The sequence below is a fragment of the Lissotriton helveticus genome, chromosome 5_1, assembly GCF_964261635.1.
Source record: "Lissotriton helveticus chromosome 5_1, aLisHel1.1, whole genome shotgun sequence".
Taxonomy (NCBI): Eukaryota; Metazoa; Chordata; class Amphibia; order Caudata; family Salamandridae; genus Lissotriton; species Lissotriton helveticus.
Window position 1 is genome coordinate 1,398,757,912 of NC_136065.1, and position 21,002 is coordinate 1,398,778,913.

Here is a 21,002-nt window from a genome sequence, read left to right on the forward strand (position 1 = left end):
GAAGCACAAGGTCAGTTCAAGGATGCACTACATTCAGGGCAAAGCTCCTTAGTGTCCCACCATGTGGGCGCTTTACCAGCGCCTCGCAGCCGTTTTCACAATATTATGGATGGGGTGCTAGGTACTGTTATAAACCCAGCTCAGGTGGAGGCTCGCATAGCTTTCTCACGAACAGGACAGCACGCTGTTCGCTAACAAGTCCAAGAGACAGAGCCCAGAGTGCCTAAATGCGGGTCTGTTTTGACTTGGTATGTGTGTGGTTTGGAAGCGATAACAAGTCAGTGCAGCGACATCTTGTTTGCTAGCGCTCGAAATATGATGCTGTAAAATGAATAAACAATATATACGTGCGTTTTCACTGTTTGTTTTGTAACCTTCATGGATTCAGTGGGTCTGACACAGGAATGGCACTCAAACACGTTTTTTATTTAACGTTTGTTTCACGTAGCAGTTTAGTTATGAGAACTCTATTCCTAACGATAATGGGGTCTTAGTTTTTGGTTTGCTCTACAAGCACGTTGGGTTTCTACAACCACGCATGACACGGACACATACGGGGTTCTACGCTCTTTATTTTAAGACTGTTGTTCACCGGGTTAGTTCACGATAGGTAGGATATAAGACAATGTTATAAGACATTATTCGGAGGTTCATGTACATACTGAATATATATTTTGTTTTCAGACCACCCCTGATGAAGGACAGACCGTCCGAAATGCATTGGGTGATGACGTACCTTTATGCGTTGTAAACAACAAGTGAACTTGTTTATGGATTAAAATCATTTTGGAAAAAGAATGAATATTCATGTGACAACAACATGAAATAAATGAAGAAAGAATTCTATACAATTTTGGTTTACATTTTTATTGGAGTTTACCTATGGAAGAAAACGAGAATCATTTTCGTAAAGGTTGTGCTCAGGGAGTTGGCATTTATCTCAAGTGTCACAGACTATACGTAAAATGAATAAATACACACATGTTGAAGAAGGGACATCATTTCTGTGCTCTATTCTTCGCTGAATCTGCGTTGACATTCCAGGATTCCTCACTTGGAGTCGCCATGGACATCTGGGCAGGCTTGCATTGTATTTCCCTCTGTAGCACGTGGGTACAGCTAGCAAGGTACACTAGCTGATAAAATGAGTCCCAGCTCAGAGAACAATTGGGCATAGCATGATCCCGATTAGTAATTACTCTTATGACAATTCCTCCGAATCTGTTGATGGAAATCGCTAATCCTGAGCAACAGGCACAGATTTATGGATTTTTCTCGCCATAGATTCCACTTTCAATTTGGGGTAGCATTGGCATAGCCAATAGGTCTCGCCTTTGGGACCTTATAAGTGTTTAGCCATGCAGTTAATGTTGTTGCAGTAAGGATATTGTGCTGCATAACTAAAAACTTATAAGGTCCCAAAGGCGAGACCTATTGGCTATGCCAATGCTTGTTGTATTTTACTAAAGAATTGATTACTTCCCCTCGCACTGCTATTAAGCCATACAGGAGCTGAGGTTTTCATGTACTCAATGACACAACTTATTTTTGAAGTGTCACCAGACCAAGGCGCACATACAGACTCTATATTTAATCTATCTGAAAGTCTTACAGCGGTTAGATAGTGAATGTTTTCTAGCTACTTGAAGTTAAATCCAAACAAGACAGAGATTCTAGTTTCATTTATTAAGAGCAAAGTGATGTACCTCCACTATCCTAGGTATATGGGCACATGCCTACCTTCCCAGCAAACTCTGTGCATTATCTCAAAAAATCATATTGATTCATATTTAGGCACAGCTCACCATGTCTCACTCTCATCAAAATCATGCTACTTCCTCCTCAAGATACTCTGTCAAATGTTGCCTTTTATGAATTCCACAGTGAGACTACCTATTGTTACCTCTGTCATACACCAAGAATTGATTATGCAATGGCATTCTCCTCAGAGCCTCTGAGAAGCAGCTAGGCCATCTTCAATCAGTTCAAAACTCTGAAGTATGTCTTGTTTGGATTGCAAAAATCTGATTCAATAACAACATCCAGGAAGTGTCTTTGTTGGCTTCAATACATTCACGTGTGATATTTAAGGCTATATGTATTCTACAAAATGCTGTTTATTCTCAAACACCTGTCTTTTTAGTAAAGAGATTGGGTGTTATGTCACACAATGAAAGCTCAGATCTAAGCAGCACTTTTTTCCATTGAATACCTGAAAATTCTGACCTCGAGACAGAGACAAGGCTCTCTCCGTGGCAGCAGTTAAAAGTTTCAATTCACTCCTAGTATATTTTTACAAACAGCTTCACCATCCTAAATTTAGAAAAAGTATAACAATCTCTCATTTTCATTCAATTATACCTTTAATCTTTAATAACCAGAACCATTACCAAGAAATCCAAGTGAAAACGCTGTGCTGTAAAAATGATCAATATCAAATCATATATCATGACATGATGTCTTCCTCACAACTAAGGTTTTCTCCAGTCTGACTTAAAAAGCCCTCATCCTTTCAAACATAAGTGTGGTTAATATCCAGAAAAATGGGTTTCTGGAAGGGGCACATGGTAGGATGAATTCTGGAGAAATGATTTGTCAGGAATGGAAGGGAAGAACTCTATTTATAAGAAAGAAGATGGGTCAAGTGAACCTGGGACACAGCAAAAAGGTAAGGAGCGAGCTGTTGCATATAAAGTAAGGAATACATTATCCTCAATTGTACCTATAAAGACCAACAGTCAGTTATTTGAAAAAACATTACAATGTACAGTTGTGGTATCTTCTCCTATATATAATTGTTTGCAACATTGTACATTAGCCCAGTGACCCTTGATGTGAGGGTTGTATATTAATAAAATATCAAATTAATAAGTACAGATAAGATCATGGAGTTCTTTTCCAAAGTGTACTTTTTCTGAAATAGCTTCAATAACCTGATCATAATGATTACTATTATAATCTAACTTAGCATGATATAACAACATAATGACAAAGAAGAGATCGTGTTTGAACAACATTACCTGGGTAGGATTAAAATTCTATACACTGACGCTTTTGCTCGCATAAGGTCTGGTGTACTGTGTCTGATAAATGGACCATAGAGAGTGGCACTAGGAAGGAATGCCCCCATCTCCGATATTATTTGCACTGGCGGTCGAGCCATTCGTGCTCGAGCTGATAGATGCACTGTGTGAATTGGGATGAACGTGGGTGACTCAGAGCAAACAATATCAATGTATCCAAATGACACATTTGTGTAACTTAGCCAACTCCAGACATCGGTCTCTACTTTGTTGCAAGAGTTGGAAAGATTTGGTAGAGCCACTGGCATATGCATTAATAGGGACAAGACAATTCTAATATTAAGGAGATAGCTGAGAATTACCCACAACAAACTGTAGAGATTAGACGTATAATGGTAAATGGTGAGGTTTCGATATTTAATTATGCATATAGCACATTCTGTTGAAAATCAGCCCTCCTACAGTTCTGGGATGGATGCTTTTGGGCCTTGGGCACCCATGCAGTTTACACTCTCCTTGTCCATTATGGGCAGAATTGCAATTGCATCAGGATATTCTTCCCTCTGGGCCTTTATGTCTTCCAAAGCATGCTGTGCCCAGTCATGCAATGCATTTTTTTTAAAGAATAGGTAGTATGCTGATCTCATTGGCAAGCAGAATCCAGCTGGACATATAAAAAATGTACAGAGTGGATGGCAGCTTTGACTTCCCTTATCTTGAAATTTATTATTTTGCAGCACAACTGCAACATATCATAAAATGGTGTGAAGAAGCAGACAATTAGGAAAAAAAGCAGTATGCCTATATCTTTTGCCTGACAGCTGTCACGTTGCCTTCAAAAGCCCTGGTACAACCCACATTCACCAGGTATTTTGAAATTTGGAGGCTACAGCTATTCAGGAACATAAGTAGTGACATGTCAATAGCCCGGTAGAGAGAATGTAAATGCCATGTCCTGGGTGACCTGTGCCCTTGGGAATTTTGTTTTTAGAAGCACAGGGTGCGGCATCGAGGGTAAGGCGTTGCTTACTGCACAGAACTAGAAATTGTTATTCTGTAGGGTGTTTCACCTGTGTTCTGCCTTCATTGACCAAAGCAAGGCAGATATGAAACCTGTGGAAATGGCTGAATTGCCTTCAATTTCGCATTTTTTACTGCCTATTAAAAACATTATTTCATCCATCCTTCTTGTCAGCCCAGGAGTTTGTGATACCAAGCGTCCATGTAGCTGGTTGGGAGAAGGATTACAGGTGTAACTATAAGGTTTTATGAGGAATGAGAAATGCCTCGGGAATCAGTAATTCTCACTCCAGTTCTTCAAACCCTTGTGCAGTTTCCCTTTGCCTTCAGCAGTCAAAGTTCCCGGATAAAACATGATGGCTTTGCATCTTGTACTTTTGATGGGATCTGTAACTCCTATTACTGGCACAATCAGAATTGCATGGAAACTTGTAATGAGTCCCTGGCTCATTTATTTCCTCAAAATTATTTAGGAATCAAACTAACTCACCTTAAAGCCTAAAATGCAGAGTTGCCTTAGAAGTTTGGAGATACTCTACTAAAAATCTCTCTTGCAATCAGCTGCATGGAAATGGGTCTGCGATTTTAAAGATGGAGTGATGGCTCATCAGAAAGATTCTATAGAGCATATTTGTGCACCTTTTCCCAGGAACCACCTAGTATGTTATTTACATACAGTAGGATGTCATGCAAAAGGAAATTTTCATTTATATGTACATTAATTGGACTAAAAACTCATACGCCGATCCATGTTTAAGTTTATTGTAATAAGACAAAGTTCCCCCAATCTTACTATGTTTGCCTGTTGAGGCACACATTTAGAATTACTAAAACTGACTGATCATAAACATTATATTTGACGTGGAAGAGATGACTTTACCAATAACAAAATGAAATACAGGTTTTGTGCAACAAATACGAATAGATTAACTCAAGCTGCAGATAAATGTTCTCAAAAGAAGAAGAATTAGTGTGACTTCTATACAGTTTACTTGTCATTTTCATTAAAGCAAGATCCAGTGGCGACTTGTTTTAATGGGTGAATGGGGCGTTGCCCTACTACCATCCGTGAGAAGAGAGAGAATGATGAAAACCATTGAGCAGCTTTAAATTAAGCGCTCACTGCTTCCTGCTAATTCCAATAAAAATTCTAGTTTTTTTTTTTTGAAGGAAGGGGTGAGGTCAGAGAGGAGTCCTCCGGCACATGTGCTGGCTGGGGCGAGGGCTATTGCTGGCCCTCGAGATACACACGAGGAGAGTGATGTGAGCATGAAGGGAGGGGCCGGAGGAAACAGCAATGGTTTACATTTCAATGGGGCGCTTATGCTGAAGCCCAGGCGTTTTCAGCAGAGCGCCGTTGAACTAAATGGTAAGGGGCAGGGGCCGCAGGGCTGGCGACATGGACAAAGTGAAGTGGATGGCAACAACAGAAGCACTCCCTTCATGCTGATTGGATGTTGAAAGCTCGGGGAGTGGGCTGTGGAAGAGTTCGTCTACGCAGCTCCGATTTAATTTCAGGGATAATCAGTGCGCAGCAGGTGTTCACGTTGGCTGTTCAGGAGGGAAACCAGCACTGGCGCAAAGTATATACTGCAGTCACAGCGGACTGTTGCCCTGCTGGGGTGAGAGCACTTTTGCTTTATATTATACAACTATGTGCACCTGTGCTGTCTTCGTCAAAGAAATGGCGTGCCTTGACCTATGTTGATTTATGTGTGACATGAATAATCCGGCTAGAATGTGTTCCATTTCACAGATGTCATCATTCATGAAAGGTGGCGAGGCGATTACGTCTTTTTAGACGTTAATACATTGAAGTTTGTTAAATAAGTTTAAACGCATTAGCCAATTTTCTCAGCTCTGGGGAAGTGGAGTGCACAGGATCGCTCAATTAGTTGAGTGGGAAACCTTGATTAAAACTACAGGCTCATTGCCCCACCTTCGTTAATTTTGCCACCAGTCCCATTGTGCTTAATTTGTCTGTGTGGTGTGAGAACCAGCAGGTACAATGAACCTAGAACTCAAGGGAGCCCTGCTATGTAACACTCTGGATGAATGGCCTGCATTGTAAACTACAACACCGGTTGTCAGCACGTGTATCAAAGCAAAATGTGGCTCTGAAACCCTCCACGGCTTAGTCACAGCGCAAAGAAGGCTACAGTAAATTTTTTCCTTTTTATGCATAGAGGGAAAGCAATTTGCCCCAAATTACATGATTATGACTTATGAGCCAAGGCCACAATTCGCACTTGGTACATTCAAAAGTAGGCAGTACTGTGGGCTGTGGCGCTTATATGATGTGAAGAGAAAGCCTTTGGCAGCACCTTAATGTCCAATTACTGTTTAAAAAGCTGATTTAGTGAGCTTTCAAAAGTCTAAAAGATGTCATAGTTGTCCGAGGTTGTGCATGTGTTTACCTCACAATGCACTGTCTGCATTTCGAATTAGCGCTTTAATAGAATAGATCCGATTGTAGTACCTGTTGGACTCCTCTTTCCATTGCAGTCGCTCTGCTACAGATGCCAATGCAATTGTGCTCCACGTGTCAACCAGGAATGCATGGGGTAAACACAGGAAGTCGAACTATTGAAAAGATATACATAATCATTTTTGCAGTTTTATATAACGTATATTTGACTCTAAAGTATTGGAGCACTTTACATGAGCAAGTAGTTACATTACACATGGACACATTAAGCCTATTTAGATGATACAGGACTCATTTGTTAAGTACAGCTGATAAAGAGGATTTGCACACCACAGTAACCTAACTGTTGAACATATTTAATGCAGAAGGATATGGGGTATTTTGTTATGTGTTTAACTATTTCAAGTCTACAGATTCACAATTGCTTTATAAACCTTCTTGCACTCTCAATTTTGCCTTAAATGCTCTATTTGCCCATTCTTTTTTTCAAAAACGTATAGCGACGTAGCACTCATCCACGACTTTTCCGCCCTACCACTTTCAAATGTCACCAGCCGCCACTGGCTAGATCTTTGCAAATCAGAATGCAGCTTTCCTCCCAAAATCATTAAAAAATATTTCTCAGTGCAAGTCCCAAGCATCACATATTAACGATGTCAGCTTTGGATCCTTTACTTTCCAAGATATGAGCACTTCTGAATGGTTGTGATTAAGAGTCCTGAGTTCTGTAAGTCGTCCTATGAGTCGTGCAAAATGCTGTGGATCTTCGGGATGATACAATTTAGAATACTTGTGTAAAATTTCTAAAAGTGGTTCTTGTAACTTTTCTACGGATAATTTGTTTTTTAGGAATGGACGATCTGAAAAAAAAAAAGAAGCGACAAATTAGTGACACGTAAGCCATAGAGCATATTTTAAACTTACAAACAAGTGCTGGTATTCATAAAAACAAAGGGAGCAATATTATTTTGTGGAATATAAATTGGATTTAACTCTATACGTGCGTGTGTGTATGTGTACAGAGTGTTCACTAAAAGGAGACAAAATTAATCTGCTCCATTACTCCATGGCTATTTTCTTATTTGCATGCTTACGTTTCTTACAAGGGAAATGCAATGATATAAATGCAAACAAACATTGAAAATGAAAATTCCCTCTAGTTTAAAAATGTTAATACACTGTATTCACATATCAATTTTACGGTTGTTATTATAAACACTGTGTTGTCCTTTTATTGTAAATCAAACAGCGATTCACTTTTTTGGAATGTTTAATCTGTGTTCCAAACCCCCAACTCCTTGCAGTAACACATGATGGTACGATTTACCTTTGTATACTCTTATATATGGTTGACCAGTTTGTGACAAAGACTGGATTTACTGAGAAAGTGGAGACCTATCCTCTACCCTCATTATAAAGAGGCATTGGCAGGCAATGACAAGGCCAATAGGTCTCCCATTTATTTTTCAGTCTTGAGTAAAACATTGAAAAACTACTGCAGTGTATAAATAAAACAATTACAATTGTGTTCTATACATAATACTGCTGAGAGATAATTAATGTAATGCTTTCAGAGTACTTGTGCAATGGTAAAATAGTCCGCCAGGCATTGCAATGAAAGCATTCCATAGAAGGCAAAAGGGTATATCATGGCCAATAGCATGAGGTGATGGAGAAATAATTCTTTGGGCACAGCCAAAGTCCACTCATTATATATTGGACAGAATTGGAAACAATAGGTCTGGTAGACCGCTGTACTGTCAGGCCCGACCAAATTAAGACTTCTACAACAGTAGGCCAGAAAGGAACTTAATATGCTCTTTTGAAGACTGCCTCTGAATGGCGAGTTGATATTATTCCCACTATACAATAAAATCTTTGGGAATAAGCAGTACCGGATTCATATTTTCTAGATTTGGGACTAAATCTTGCACAGGCATTCTGATCTCACTGTGAATTGTCCTGATAATACATTGAGTCAGATTCTCTTGTTGAAATAGGTGATATCTTAGAAAACAAATCTGGACATCCTGTAAAACATCAAGTAAATGATCAAATTATTGTATTTTTGGGTGTGATATGATTGATGTTTACAATGACCGCAATAACATCAAGAGTGTGGCCCTTAGCTTCTTCTGCCTGGGCAAGTAAGGGCTGTATGATGGAGCTGACAGAATTATGCATTTTAGATTAAAGAAAAATTGGTAGTAACATAAATCGCCAGCCCCCTTACCGCACATTTCCCTAATTTTGTAGATTTTACTGGGTGGAATCAATACTATCATGTTTGTCGTAAGGCAGTGTGAAATACTCCTGTAGACAGATGATATCCACATTTTGGACAAATGTACGAACAAAAGGTTACCCTGAGTAGCTTGATATTCGTGGAAATGTTAGGGATGCTAAAATAGATCTGTCTGAAGTGATAGTGCCTTTCTTGATGCCAGGGTGTAGCTAGCCAGGACCAATCAACACTATTCACCAATTTTCAAAGAAAGAACTATATTTCAACACCATATCCACTTATTCTGCTGACTACCATGTTGCTAACAGGGGCTCATTTTGGCCTTCTGGCAAAAGAGTAATGAACCCCATGCTAAGGGTTGTGTTTGACTGTCCTAGTCGCTGGCCACATTGGAAAGCAGGCTACATGAATCATGTGGGGCTTTGAGCTTTGGTGCATCTGTGGGGTTTAAATTTGTGATTATTGGCAATGATGCCTGACGTGGAGAAGGTTGATTGGTAGGAAGGCAACACTTGCTCAGGGGTGTGAAATGTAATAAAATATCTACTTGTCCATGGGGGCAGGTTGCTTCATAAACTACTTGGCCTGTAACAAAATCAGCTTGTCCGTTTTGTGCCATGTAGTGCAGTGACAAATTATGGCAGCAATCTCATTATATAGGAGCTCCGATATAGCCTGCCAGATTAGACGAGGGCTCATACCATAGTAGGGTTTGAATACTAGCAATTCCCTTATTTTGCCACTTTTCCGAAGATCTACATACTGGTGCTGAAGACAGTGGTAAGCAATAGTACCAGGATTGGAATGCCCTTTTGAGTCTGTGCAAACCTACTAACTTGCATGACTTAAGGGTTTTCACCAGCTCTTCTCTAATCTTTTCCCATCCTGAGAAAGGTTGGAAATATATTCCTCACTTGGCCTGGGCGGAGTTCGCAGTGACCAAAAAACTCTGCCGCCCTACACACAGTTCCGCAAGCGGTGGACTGCATTACGTTGTGCCATTGGAGCTGAGTTTTAACACCAGATGTTTATCCCCCACTGTAAAATCAGTGCAAACGGCAAGAAGGCGCTGGTTATTTTTGATGCTCGAGTAGATACTCGAGCAGCAGCTTCCTCATAGTAAACAGAAGGTTACTCAACATGAGCGGTAGTGACCATCTGTGACCACTTGCATTGAGAAATCGCGCCAGGAGGTGGTTTGGAGTAACATTCCTCGGTTGCTAACTTAACGTTAGCGAGCACGAGCAAGGAGAAAATTCAGCTATGCTGACGTGTTCATAAATCCGGGCGCTAACTGGAGCGCGGAGTGGGAAAAACTCAGGGAGCAGAGCGTCATTTCTTGCCCACGCCTACTCCTGACAATGACAGACGTAAAACTTCTTCCAGGGTTGGGAAAAAAGTGGTTGGAGGGAAAGTGAACTTGCAAACGTTCAACAAATTTTCGCATGAGCAAACCTTCACATGCATGTTTGCTCGTGCTAAAATGCAGTTCAAAAATATGTTCTAGGCTACAATTTTTCACCTACTTCTGTAAATTCTTCTGAACTCATTGAAGGCCTTAAATCTGCACTAATGCAAAGACATATATCAGGGGTACATTTTTGATATACTTCTTTAATAACTGGATCTCTAATTAGGTCTAGCATTAACCAAGACCTTTTGTGTTTATTAAAATTCTATCTCTCTCTGTCTATCTGTCGGCTGGCTTCACTATGAGTGACAGTATTCTGCTTTTTCACAAGGAGTAAATTGGCACACAAAGTAGTTTTTTTCAGAGCCAGGAACTAATATGGCAATGTGTGCTTTTTGAGACCAAAATATTTTGTCGCTTTTTGCCAATGCTTGTTATAATGGTGAGGGCCTGGCATCTCCCACTGGTATACAACCTTTACAACGAAACTTTTACAACGACCTACCATTACAACGCAACTTTTACAACGCAAACTATTACAACGCATTGCGCTGGGGGGCGCTCTAGGATAGGGAATAGGTTAATTTACTATCCAATAACCTTCCCTAGTGTCCACGGGGACTGGAGTTGGAATAGTAAATTAAACTATTTACTATTCAACACCCAAAAGCGCTATGTGTTGTAATGGTATGCGATGTAAAAACCGCGTTGTAAAGGTATGCGTGGTAAAAGTATGCGTTGTAACGTCATACATCCTCTCCCACTCCAATAAGGTTTCACAAAAACCATGCCAAAACAAGAAACTCATTGACAAAACTAAAAGACTGACTACCAATTTCAGACCCACTGACTTTTCTAGTACATGGTTTTTTTTATGTTTCCCATAATCTTGCTGAAACTAGTTAGACCGTTCCATTAGGAATATTTTTGGTAAATACTAGCATGCATCAACACATTTTTTAAATAATGCTGCAAAGAAATAGTAGTTTAATGATTTTATTTTGAAAGCAAAGAACCATCCATCTTGCTTTCAAGCTTCTGCAAATATTTGTATCTAATCAGAGAGCATTCTGGGAGCATCTTACATAGCCTCATACTGCCAAACTTTGAAAACGTGTGTACAAATGTTTACACTGTCAGTACGTTGTCAGTAGTGCAGTCCGAGCTTACAACATTTCCTTAGAATGCTCACCCTACTAATAAAGGTTTTGCATTAATGAACCATAAGTACAAGTTTGAAGGCAGAAAATGCCTTTCCTTGATCTATAATATGGTACTGTAAACTGGCAGCCAAATAGTTTGGGCTGCAGGGGGTTGGGCCAACTTGTTCTAAGGACAAAATACCAATGAAATCTTGTTGGCCTTGACTCCAAACAATATGTCCTTCCATTTGGGCAATAGGAATTCCACACCCCTGCCTTGTTACTCTAGAAAGTGTTCGCCTTGGAATTCAAACAGGATTACTCTGCTAAATCCCTATCTGGGGTGCTTTTGCTCAGGGAGTATTTGACCACCTCCTATTAGCATATCTGGAAAGCTGGATAAAGGCTCTGTGGATAAAAGAATAAACCTTTCCTGTGTGGAGGTTGCTTGCTAAGCTTTTTCTAAGGGTTTGTGACCTCTTTGAAAAATTGAATATAAGATCTGTTTGGTTGCAGCATTGCTAAGCTGCCTTTTTTTCTGTGATGAACCTTTAAGTGTCCTTACCTTTTTTTCAATTCATCCTTGATACAAAACAAGGACAATTATCTATATAACTATGCTTACCTCTTTTTTAGAATGATTGAGGGCTGGATCTTTTGTACATGCCAGCAAAATAGTAATATTTTGCACCTACCTGCGTAGCATCGATTTATGTTTGGTCCCTCAATTAACAAACTCATTCTTGTTGTGTTAATGGGAGGGGCATGAATTTTTTTTTCTAAGAGTTTAGTGCAAATGCGGCTCTCTGATACCCTTTGTCCATCGGTTTGTGCTTGCATGATCAGGTTTATCAATTTAGTACCAATCTCTTTAATGTAACTAGCGACAGTAGTTTGACCAAAAGTACATTCATCTCCGATCCAGCGGTGGAAATGGGGAGATGAGGCCTGCGCACCCCTCTTTCAAAGAACACTTCCCGGTACAGGAACCCATCTGCAACTCACACCGGGAGCCACTACAGGGCAGTTGTGCCCCTGGCACAGATACAGGACAGAGGCAAGTGAACAGGAGGGTCCGGTGAGACCTGGATGGCCCCAGCTGCAGATGCGCAGCAGGGGACCTGAAGACAAGGGATGAGCTGGCAATCCCGCGGGGAGACTGACATGCTTTGTTTGGGTGCTGCTGCGCCCTGCCTTCCCCTGGTACCGAAGGCCCTGCCCACTAAGACCCCTGCAAGAGGGACCGATGTGTAGGTGGGGCGGGGTGGGGCAGGAGCAGCGAAGGGCAGAGGGAGGCCTCTTCAGCGAGACACAAGGTGAGAGGCCCAGTAGCAGTGCACCAGGCACCGCAACAATGAGGGAGAGGCTTGACAGCAACAAGGGCTGCCAGTACACACTGTCATTTTGGCATCTTACGCGGTAAGTCCCTACTCCCCACAAAGAGCTGTGGGTAACAATATCATAACACCAGGGACCCAGACTCCATCCGGAAGGCCTTCCACACACCATTATTTGGGGCAGGAGAGATACAGACTGTCACTGGCTACAGGTCATAGGAGGAAGACAGATGGCCCTGGCACATCCATTTGGCCACACTCAATCAGCAGGCCACTGACCCCATGCCCGCATAAGACCTGACAGAGAGACACCCCACACGCTGCTTGGGGAGGGGGTACCTCGGAACCGCAGCATTGCTGAGCCCAGCTCAGGGACCTAAACACACGAGTGAGGAAGGTGCTTTGAACTTCCCCCTTGGAACTCCTTGCAGCGCACGAGGCACGAAGGAGCTAGACAATGTAAACCCCCGTGAAAGACAATGTTTGCTGTTACTACACACTCAGTCGCTATGGCAAAGGACAAGGACTCGCGGCCGCTGAAGCAAGGGAAAACTCACAGAGATACGATGGTCGTGGGCTCCCAGACCAGGGTAGAAGAGGAGACACCACCCATGTCTGAGAACACAATGCTCCTCCGGGCCATACAAACTTCCAGAGAGGCACTAGAGGGGAAATAGGCGAAGTACGTTCTGAGGGCACCCTACTTCACCAGGATTTATGCAATATCTCAGAAAGAGTCACCCAGGCACGAAATAGGATATCGGAGGTGGAAGACACAACCCATGACATCTGCAAAGAAGTCACGGAATTCACACCCACCCTGAAAGTAATTTCCTGGAGAGAGGACGATGCCAAAAATCGCGCCCGAATAAATAACCTACTCTTTGTGGGTTTTCCAGAAGGTGTTGTGGGCTCCAATGCAGAGAGTTTTCTGGATAATGGCTGACAGACTCCCTCTCGATGGCGCAATTCTCATCCTGCTTCATTATAGAATGAGCTTACAGGATGCCCAAAGTAAAACCGCCGATGGGAGTACCTCCACGGCCATTAACCGTTTGGTTCTTAAACTACTAAGACTGGGACCTGATACTCCGGGAGACACAGTCATCTTGGGAGATCAGACATATCAATTTTAAAATCATGTTATTCCTCGACTACACCAGTGTAATACAAAAACAATGGCAAACCTTTGAGTTTGTTAAAACGAAACTGGGGATCCTTCACATTCAATATATGTTGCCCTTCCCGGCGAAACTGTGATCTCAGGTAGTTTACCACCATCACACATCACAGATGAGCAGGTCTCACACACAAGGCAACAAGGGTTACTTGCTGATGATGTGTCAACGGGCTAGGAAACAGGATGAAAAGGGGCCTGGTGACCACATATCTTAGGAGACTTAAACCAGACATTGTTCACAGTGTTAGTTTCTAGGCAGAGGGGCTTACAAGACGTTCGCCCACACAGGATTTATCACAGGCTTCAGAGGGGTGGCCATTCTAATTAGGAAGATACCACCTTGAAAATAGGTTCATCATGTATTGACCCCAATTGACCATATGTAGCTGTAAAAGAGATGTGGGGACGAAGGGATATCACCCTAGTTAGCGTTTATGTCCATCCCCTCCTGACTCCAACGACAAACACTGGATAAGGTGGCCGAGATACTGCTAGAAGCTGGCTCCTCTAAGCATATCATAGGGTGAGACTTTAATGACGTAGTTGACCCACACCTAGGCCGCACCAATGGTGGGGTTCTTCTCAACCCTGGGACTGACCGACCTCTCCGCTGCCACTATCACGATGACCGTAAGTACTAATATTTTTCAGGCCCTCACAAAGAATTCTGAGGCTGGATTAGATCCTGGCCCCGGCAGGGGAGGCAGAAGAGATAGAGAGGGTGACTGACTGGCAAGGGGTTTGTTTGTCAGACCATTCGTCACTCTAGCTCACAGTGGGGGCAAGATCTTGTAGATCTAAGGCAGGATGGAGGCTAAATGCAATGCATGGGAATTAAAAGGCTAAACAGTTGCTCACGAAATCAGAGTTGATACGGAACTATACTTTACCGAAATTAAGGATTTGGTGTTGTCTGCAGTCACATTGTGGGAAAAATACAAAACAGTACTCCGGGACAGGGGCAAAACATTATTGCGCACAAGAGGAGGAAAGAAGTCTGTGAGATAGAAGCTTTAGTGGAGAAACTGGTGGAGCTAGAGGGCGACTTGGTGCAGAAACAGACTCCCTTATCATGCGTAAATTCCATAGAGAATATAAGGCATTAGCGTGCCAAGAAGTGAAGACCTTGATATTATCCACACAACGCTGCCTGTATGATGTGGGAGCCTACCAGGCACCGCCATATGGATTACGATGTTCTTTCCGTCCACCTTTTCATGGCGGTTTACCCGCCATATATAGGCAGGCGGAAAGGACTTTGGGGACCCATAACGGGCCCCTCCTTCCCCCTTGCCCTAAGCTGTGGGTTTTGAGTGGCACCTATGGTGCACCCCTACATATCCCTGCACCACGTGGCAGGCACTGCATGGTGCCTACCACGTAGTGCAGGGATATGTCAGGAGTCCCCATTTTGCATTGCAGCGGGTGCTGCAGCCAGCAGCAACCGCCGCAAGTCAAAAGATTGGCATTGCGACCGCCGTGGTGGAAGTATTCTGATGGAATATCGCTTTTCCTACTTAACGTAAAACGAACTAAAAGAGATAGAGAAATGCTTACAGACCTTGATATGTTTGTAAACGGTTTGGCAGTCCTATGTTCGGTCTAATGATGGATGGCACTAGTCTTTGGACTCTGGTTTGAATATTATTGATTGTGTTAATGAAGCAGTGTTGTTGCTTATGTGACGAATACTTTAACAACGGATCTGCTATGTAGGCATCCTCTATGTAGCCATTTTGGCTGGGTTCGCTTCTTGAAAAGCTTGAAGAGCCCTGCAGTTTTGCTCTCAGTGCTCCTGGTGCTAACTCTTGGCTCTGAAGCCTGATTTCTGAAAATCTTCCTGGAGTCTTCTGCAAACAGTTAGTCGGCGGTCTCTCGCCTCTATTTATTATGACTATAAGTAAAGCCTTCTCCAACATTTTCTGAGATTTCGGTTATTTTCGAGAATCATAAGCATACTTTTGATCTGGAACAGGAGCTCCGTAACCATCAGGCCGGCCACTGTCCTTCTTCAAATTAGAAAGGAGCTGAATAGCTAATACTATATGTGACATGTTAAATAATTAGTTATTTTAGGAAACACTGGTTACTAACTGTCCAATAAGGTCCAAAGTAGACGCGAGAAATTGTATTAGAGATAATATGCCTGCTCAATTAAAGTGGACATATGTAGTAATTAATGCCAAAAGGAGCAGCAAGGAAGTAAGTTAACAGGGACACACTGGGATTAAATAACAGTTATTTATTTTTCAACAATATGCACATATAGTTCAGGTGCTCACATAATAGTGATAGCAAGCGTGATGTGGTGAGTGAGGGTGTCTTTAAAATATATGGATATATCGCATTGACAACATAACGTTGAAACTTCTAAATAACAACTTATAAAGAATGCAAAGAGTTCCTTGTTGTAGGGGGTCAACAGCGTTTCGATCTGAATGATTTGAGGTCATATTCAGGACAAAGTGTATGTGAGCAAGAAGAATTGGGACAACCGGTCGAGCTCGGTATTGCGGAAAATAAATTCAAGGTGGACGCAGTGAGTTATTTAATCCCAGGGTGTCCATGTTAACGTACTTCCTTGCTGCTCCTTTTTGCATTAATTACCATATATTTCCACTTTAATTGAGGCATACTGATCTATACTATCTCTAACACAATTTCTCGCGTCTACTTTGGACCTTATTGGCCACTTAGTAACCGGTGTTTCCTAAAACATTACATCACTCCAGGATCAAGGACAGGGGTCCTCTTGTCTATCTTACTACATGTTAAATAATTCAGCACCTTCCACCTAGAATAACTTGTATTTCTGCCCTAACTGTCTGCAGCTCCGCTGCCTTTCCGCTTGAAACACTCCGTACAAATACCGCAAATGTAAATACACACAAGTAAAGATTAGGAGGTAGGAGCTAAATCTTCCAGTGAGTCTTTAAACACAGAGAATAGTTTAAATTGAGTAGCACCTTAAACACGAACTTCGTATATAGTATTTCCTACCATAGTCTTGCCATTTCTAATCACTGTTAATAATGCATTGCTATTGTCTAATATAATGGAACTCAGTGTATCTACCTTTGGAGGATGAAAGGCTGAGTTTGCAGTGGCGCGATTCTAACGGGGCATAACATAACATGTAATCAATCCCTCAGTATTCAAAATGGATCAACTTGCTGGTTAACGAAAAACAAAAATGTACCTGAAAAAAATACAGTGGTTGCTGCAAGTAGAGCATATTCCGTCTCAGTCACACGAAGCTCCCCCATGCTTCTGTAAAAGTTAAATAGTGGCGTAATGAACTCTTCCTTGATGTCTGCAATGAAAAAGAGAGTACTTAGTTTGTGAATTGTTGATGTTTTGTTACTTCTATACTGTACAGTCCGAAATTGTTCTGTTGGCACAATAAAAGAAGGCGTTTATATTTATTAACAAAAAAATAAAAATAAAATTGCTGACATGAAATATATTTAATAATGACATTTTTAAAGAATTAAAGCATGTAATAAACACGCTCCTTTATCCGGGCGCCTGCTTAGTCTCAATTTTCACCTTGCCACCTAGAGAACGAATCAGAAACTGTGTCAATAGCTGTTTAGAAATTCAGAGATTGCGTATATTCACTCCTAGGGGTCCATTAGGATGGCGGACGGATCGCCGTCCGCCATCCCTGCCCGTACGCTACCTTTCTTCCCCCTGCCATATTACAATGGCGGGGGGGGGGACCGTGGCGGAGGGGAAGACCGTCCGCCGCTTTTCCGCCGCGGTCGGCTTGCAACCGCGGCGGAAAAGGCCTGATATGGTGGCAGTGTCTATTAGCCACCGCTAGCCATATTAGGATGGCTGGTGAGGAATACCGGAAAGGCATACGGTCTTTGCTTTGTGGGCCCGTTGCGGGCATACTTCATACTGTCGGACTGAACACGCATGAAGTCATAGGGCCTTCTTACGATGTCGGGCGGACACCGTATCGGTATGGGAACAGCCCGACCATTGGCCGGCGGTTCTGCATACCTAACTTCAATGCGATCGCACATGGTGCAGTCACAAACTTCCATTTCCCTATGGGAATTTGGACTGCGGCCGTAAACCCGCCATAGCACAAGCTCTCATATAGAAATGGGAGTTTGTCTGAATCCCTGCACTGTGGGCAGACACTTTTGGACCTGACTCTTAAAGTAATATAAGAAATTAAGAAATTAAAGAGTGAGGTGTATCAGTGAAGGTAACATCTATCTACCATCTACACCCCTAAATATGGAAAAAGAGTAAACTGAACTCTCCATCAATTGTGAACATCTATCATACATATTTTTTAATTTTTACTCGTGTTCACCCTCAGTTGAAAAGATGGCATGTGTAGACCAGTTTAACCTGAACGGCCGTCTGGTTAATTGAGTTAGGTTACATTCTTTTTTCTGTCAAGAAAGTGCAGATGATGACAGAGTGAGTAAACTGGTGAGTACCAACCAGTAGCTCTATGGATGGTGCTTACGTGGCCCTTTCTTACCCACCTCACATTTTTCAGTTACATTTTGTTAGCCCATTGGGAGATCATTGACTTTTGACCTGCCCTGGGTGGTTGATGAGTTTTTAATAATAATTAACACATGCGGTTGGGCATGACTAGATAAGAAAGTATAGTCTCACCAATGAGATAAACGTGATATTCATTTGGCAGAAATTGTTTAAAATGATCATATGTTTCTTATAACCAGGTCTTGTTGATTTTTGAAGTTTGTGAGTGGAGGGCGTCCTGGTTATAATTACCCTCTTATGCTCCTTATTTGATAGATCATAGGAGAACCATAATAGCATACCGCTGCTGTGAGAGTGCCTGCAGCATGTTCCTACAGGGTCTGGCTTGCACAATCTTGTGCATGCCACACCATGCAGGAACCAGTGTACAATTCCAGGGGGGCACAACACTTGGTCCCCTGCAAGTTCCCCCATTCCCAGATTCAGCCGGGGGCCCTGTTACCTGCGGGAAACATCACTTACAACGAAACTTTTACAACGCACTACCATTACAACGCGGTCATTACAACGCAAACTATTACAACGCATTGTGCTGGGGGGCGCTCTAGGATAGGGAATAGGTTAATTTACTATCCAATAACCTTCCCTAGTGTCCACGGGGACTGGAGTTGGAATAGTAAATTAAACTATTCACTATCCAACACCCAAAAGCGCTATGCGTTGTAATGGTATGCGATGTAAAAACCGCGTTGTAAAGGCAGGCGTTGTAATAGCCTGCGTTGTAACATCATACATCCGTTACCTCCATGTCCGCCACCCTTCTCATGACGGGGTCTCTGCCTTGAAAAGGCCGATGGATATGCGGGTTGTAATATGCTTGGCAGTGCCAGCAACAGCACCGCCAGCATATTCAGGCCTATTTACAAACGCCCATGGGATCCTGGATTCCGGCGATCCGCCACCATCATAATGCGGTGGGCAGAGATGGTAGTAGTCGGATCACCACCGCGAGAACGGCAGTCACAGGACCGTCATACTCATAATAAAGCCCTAAGCTTTCTGACAATTTATCTTTTAGGGTTGATATGCGTGGAGTTGGCCTGTTGCCTTTTCAGGAACATTTGGTATAATATTTTCAAGTATTGCTCCTGTTGGGTTTTGTGAGCTCGAACTGGGCTATTTTAGCACCTGTAAAATATTTCTGCCTTCTATTTTTGTAATATTAGTGGGATTATTATGTTCCCTAATGCTTTCAACTATTTCATTCTTGGGGGTGCCCTGCATAAGCATGCTTTTCAATAATATTTGGTGCAGCGTGTTTGCTCACTGGTGGTGCTCTCCTGAGCAAAAGTATATCCTCTTTTATTTGATAACAGCTTCACATTTTTGGATTTGATGAATATTGCTGTTTCTGACATTTTATCTGTGGGTTTTTGAGTGTAGAAAATATACTTTGATTGTATAAAAAAAAATATAGGTGATGTTAGATTCATTTTAATATTTATATATATTACAGGTGCACATTTTAACTTCCATTCTGGGTGTTGTATTCATTGTGTTTAAGGGGCATATGTATCAAGCCCTTTTTCCATTCGCAAACGGGCCGATTCTGAGAATTGGCCCGTTTGCGAACGGGAAAGACCTTTTGGGATGTATCATCCCAAAAGGGCATCGCAAATTAAAGAATCGCAAAATTTGCGATTCTCTATTTTGCGATTGCATTTAAGGATTCGTAAATTGCGAATTCTTAAATGCAATGTATGAAGCACAGAAAAAATGCGATTTGGCCTTAAGGAATCGCAAATTACCACCAACTTCATGTTGGTGGTAATTTGCGATTTGTTTGAAAAATTAACTTTATGGATTTTTCAAAGTGCCATGTGGCACACATACATGACCTTAGGCACAAATACATTTTTCAGGGGTGCAACAGGGTGTTCTTTTGACACCCTGGGCCCCTTGAAAATGCATTCTCAATTTGCGATTCTCTAATTGCGAATATGTAATGCAGCCAGCCTGTATGGGTTGTAAGTCTATCTGTACCCCACAATGCCAAAATATTCTGTAGAGCCACACCTAGGGCAAGGCCTATCTGTCTGCCTATCGGAAATTTAAGCGGAAACATAAGATCCTTAGGTAGGCCCAGCACAACATAGCTCGGAAAGCGGGAAAGTTGTATGTCATTCAGAACCTGCGTCAATATTTAGATAATTTCGGGTCGTCCCACAGGATATGTGTTAAGTTTCCCTGAGCCCCACAACTCATCCAACATAAAGGGTCCGTGCAGGGTTTCCACAATTTAATCTGACTGGTGTGAGGTACCAATAGGTAGTTTCTAGCTGTGTGCCTAGCTTTATAGTATATGTTTTCCCACTCGCGCAATGTGAGTTCTCCACCCAGTTCAGTTCCCCATTACCTCTGGCCAGGGGATTTGATAGTTGGGGGAGGGGGCCTTAAGTGGTTATATAGTTCTATGATAAGGCGAGAATCAGATGATTTGGACTGAAGCCACTTCTCAAATGAAGTCAAATGGCATGTTCGAGGACATATCTTTGGTTGCATCACCCAGTGCCTGATTTGTTGATACCTAAATCTCTCGGTTTCAGGCAGGTATACGCGTTGATGAAAGTCCTCGATGTCAGGGAACCAGATTCATCAAAGAAGTGCCCAATGGATCGACTTCCCTCTCATGTCCACCATTGGAAAGTTTTGATTTCTAACCCAGGAGTAAAATCAAAAT

The 21,002-nt window shown here is 42.1% G+C and overlaps 1 protein-coding gene across 2 annotated transcripts in view; it reads right to left on the bottom strand.

The window, feature by feature from the left end:
* Positions 1-2,344: 2,344 nt before the first annotated feature.
* The window catches only part of LOC144755444 (bile acid receptor-like), a 614,559-nt gene continuing 595,901 nt past the window's right edge, over positions 2,345-21,002 (bottom strand). For both annotated transcript variants that reach the window (XM_078644369.1, XM_078644368.1), the window contains 2 exons: positions 16,986-17,099; positions 2,345-7,331 (listed from right to left, as the gene is read on the bottom strand). In XM_078644369.1, the coding sequence (XP_078500495.1) occupies positions 7,093-7,331; positions 16,986-17,099 (353 nt within the window). In that variant the 3' untranslated portion in view covers positions 2,345-7,092. The remainder of the gene's footprint in view (positions 7,332-16,985; positions 17,100-21,002) is intronic.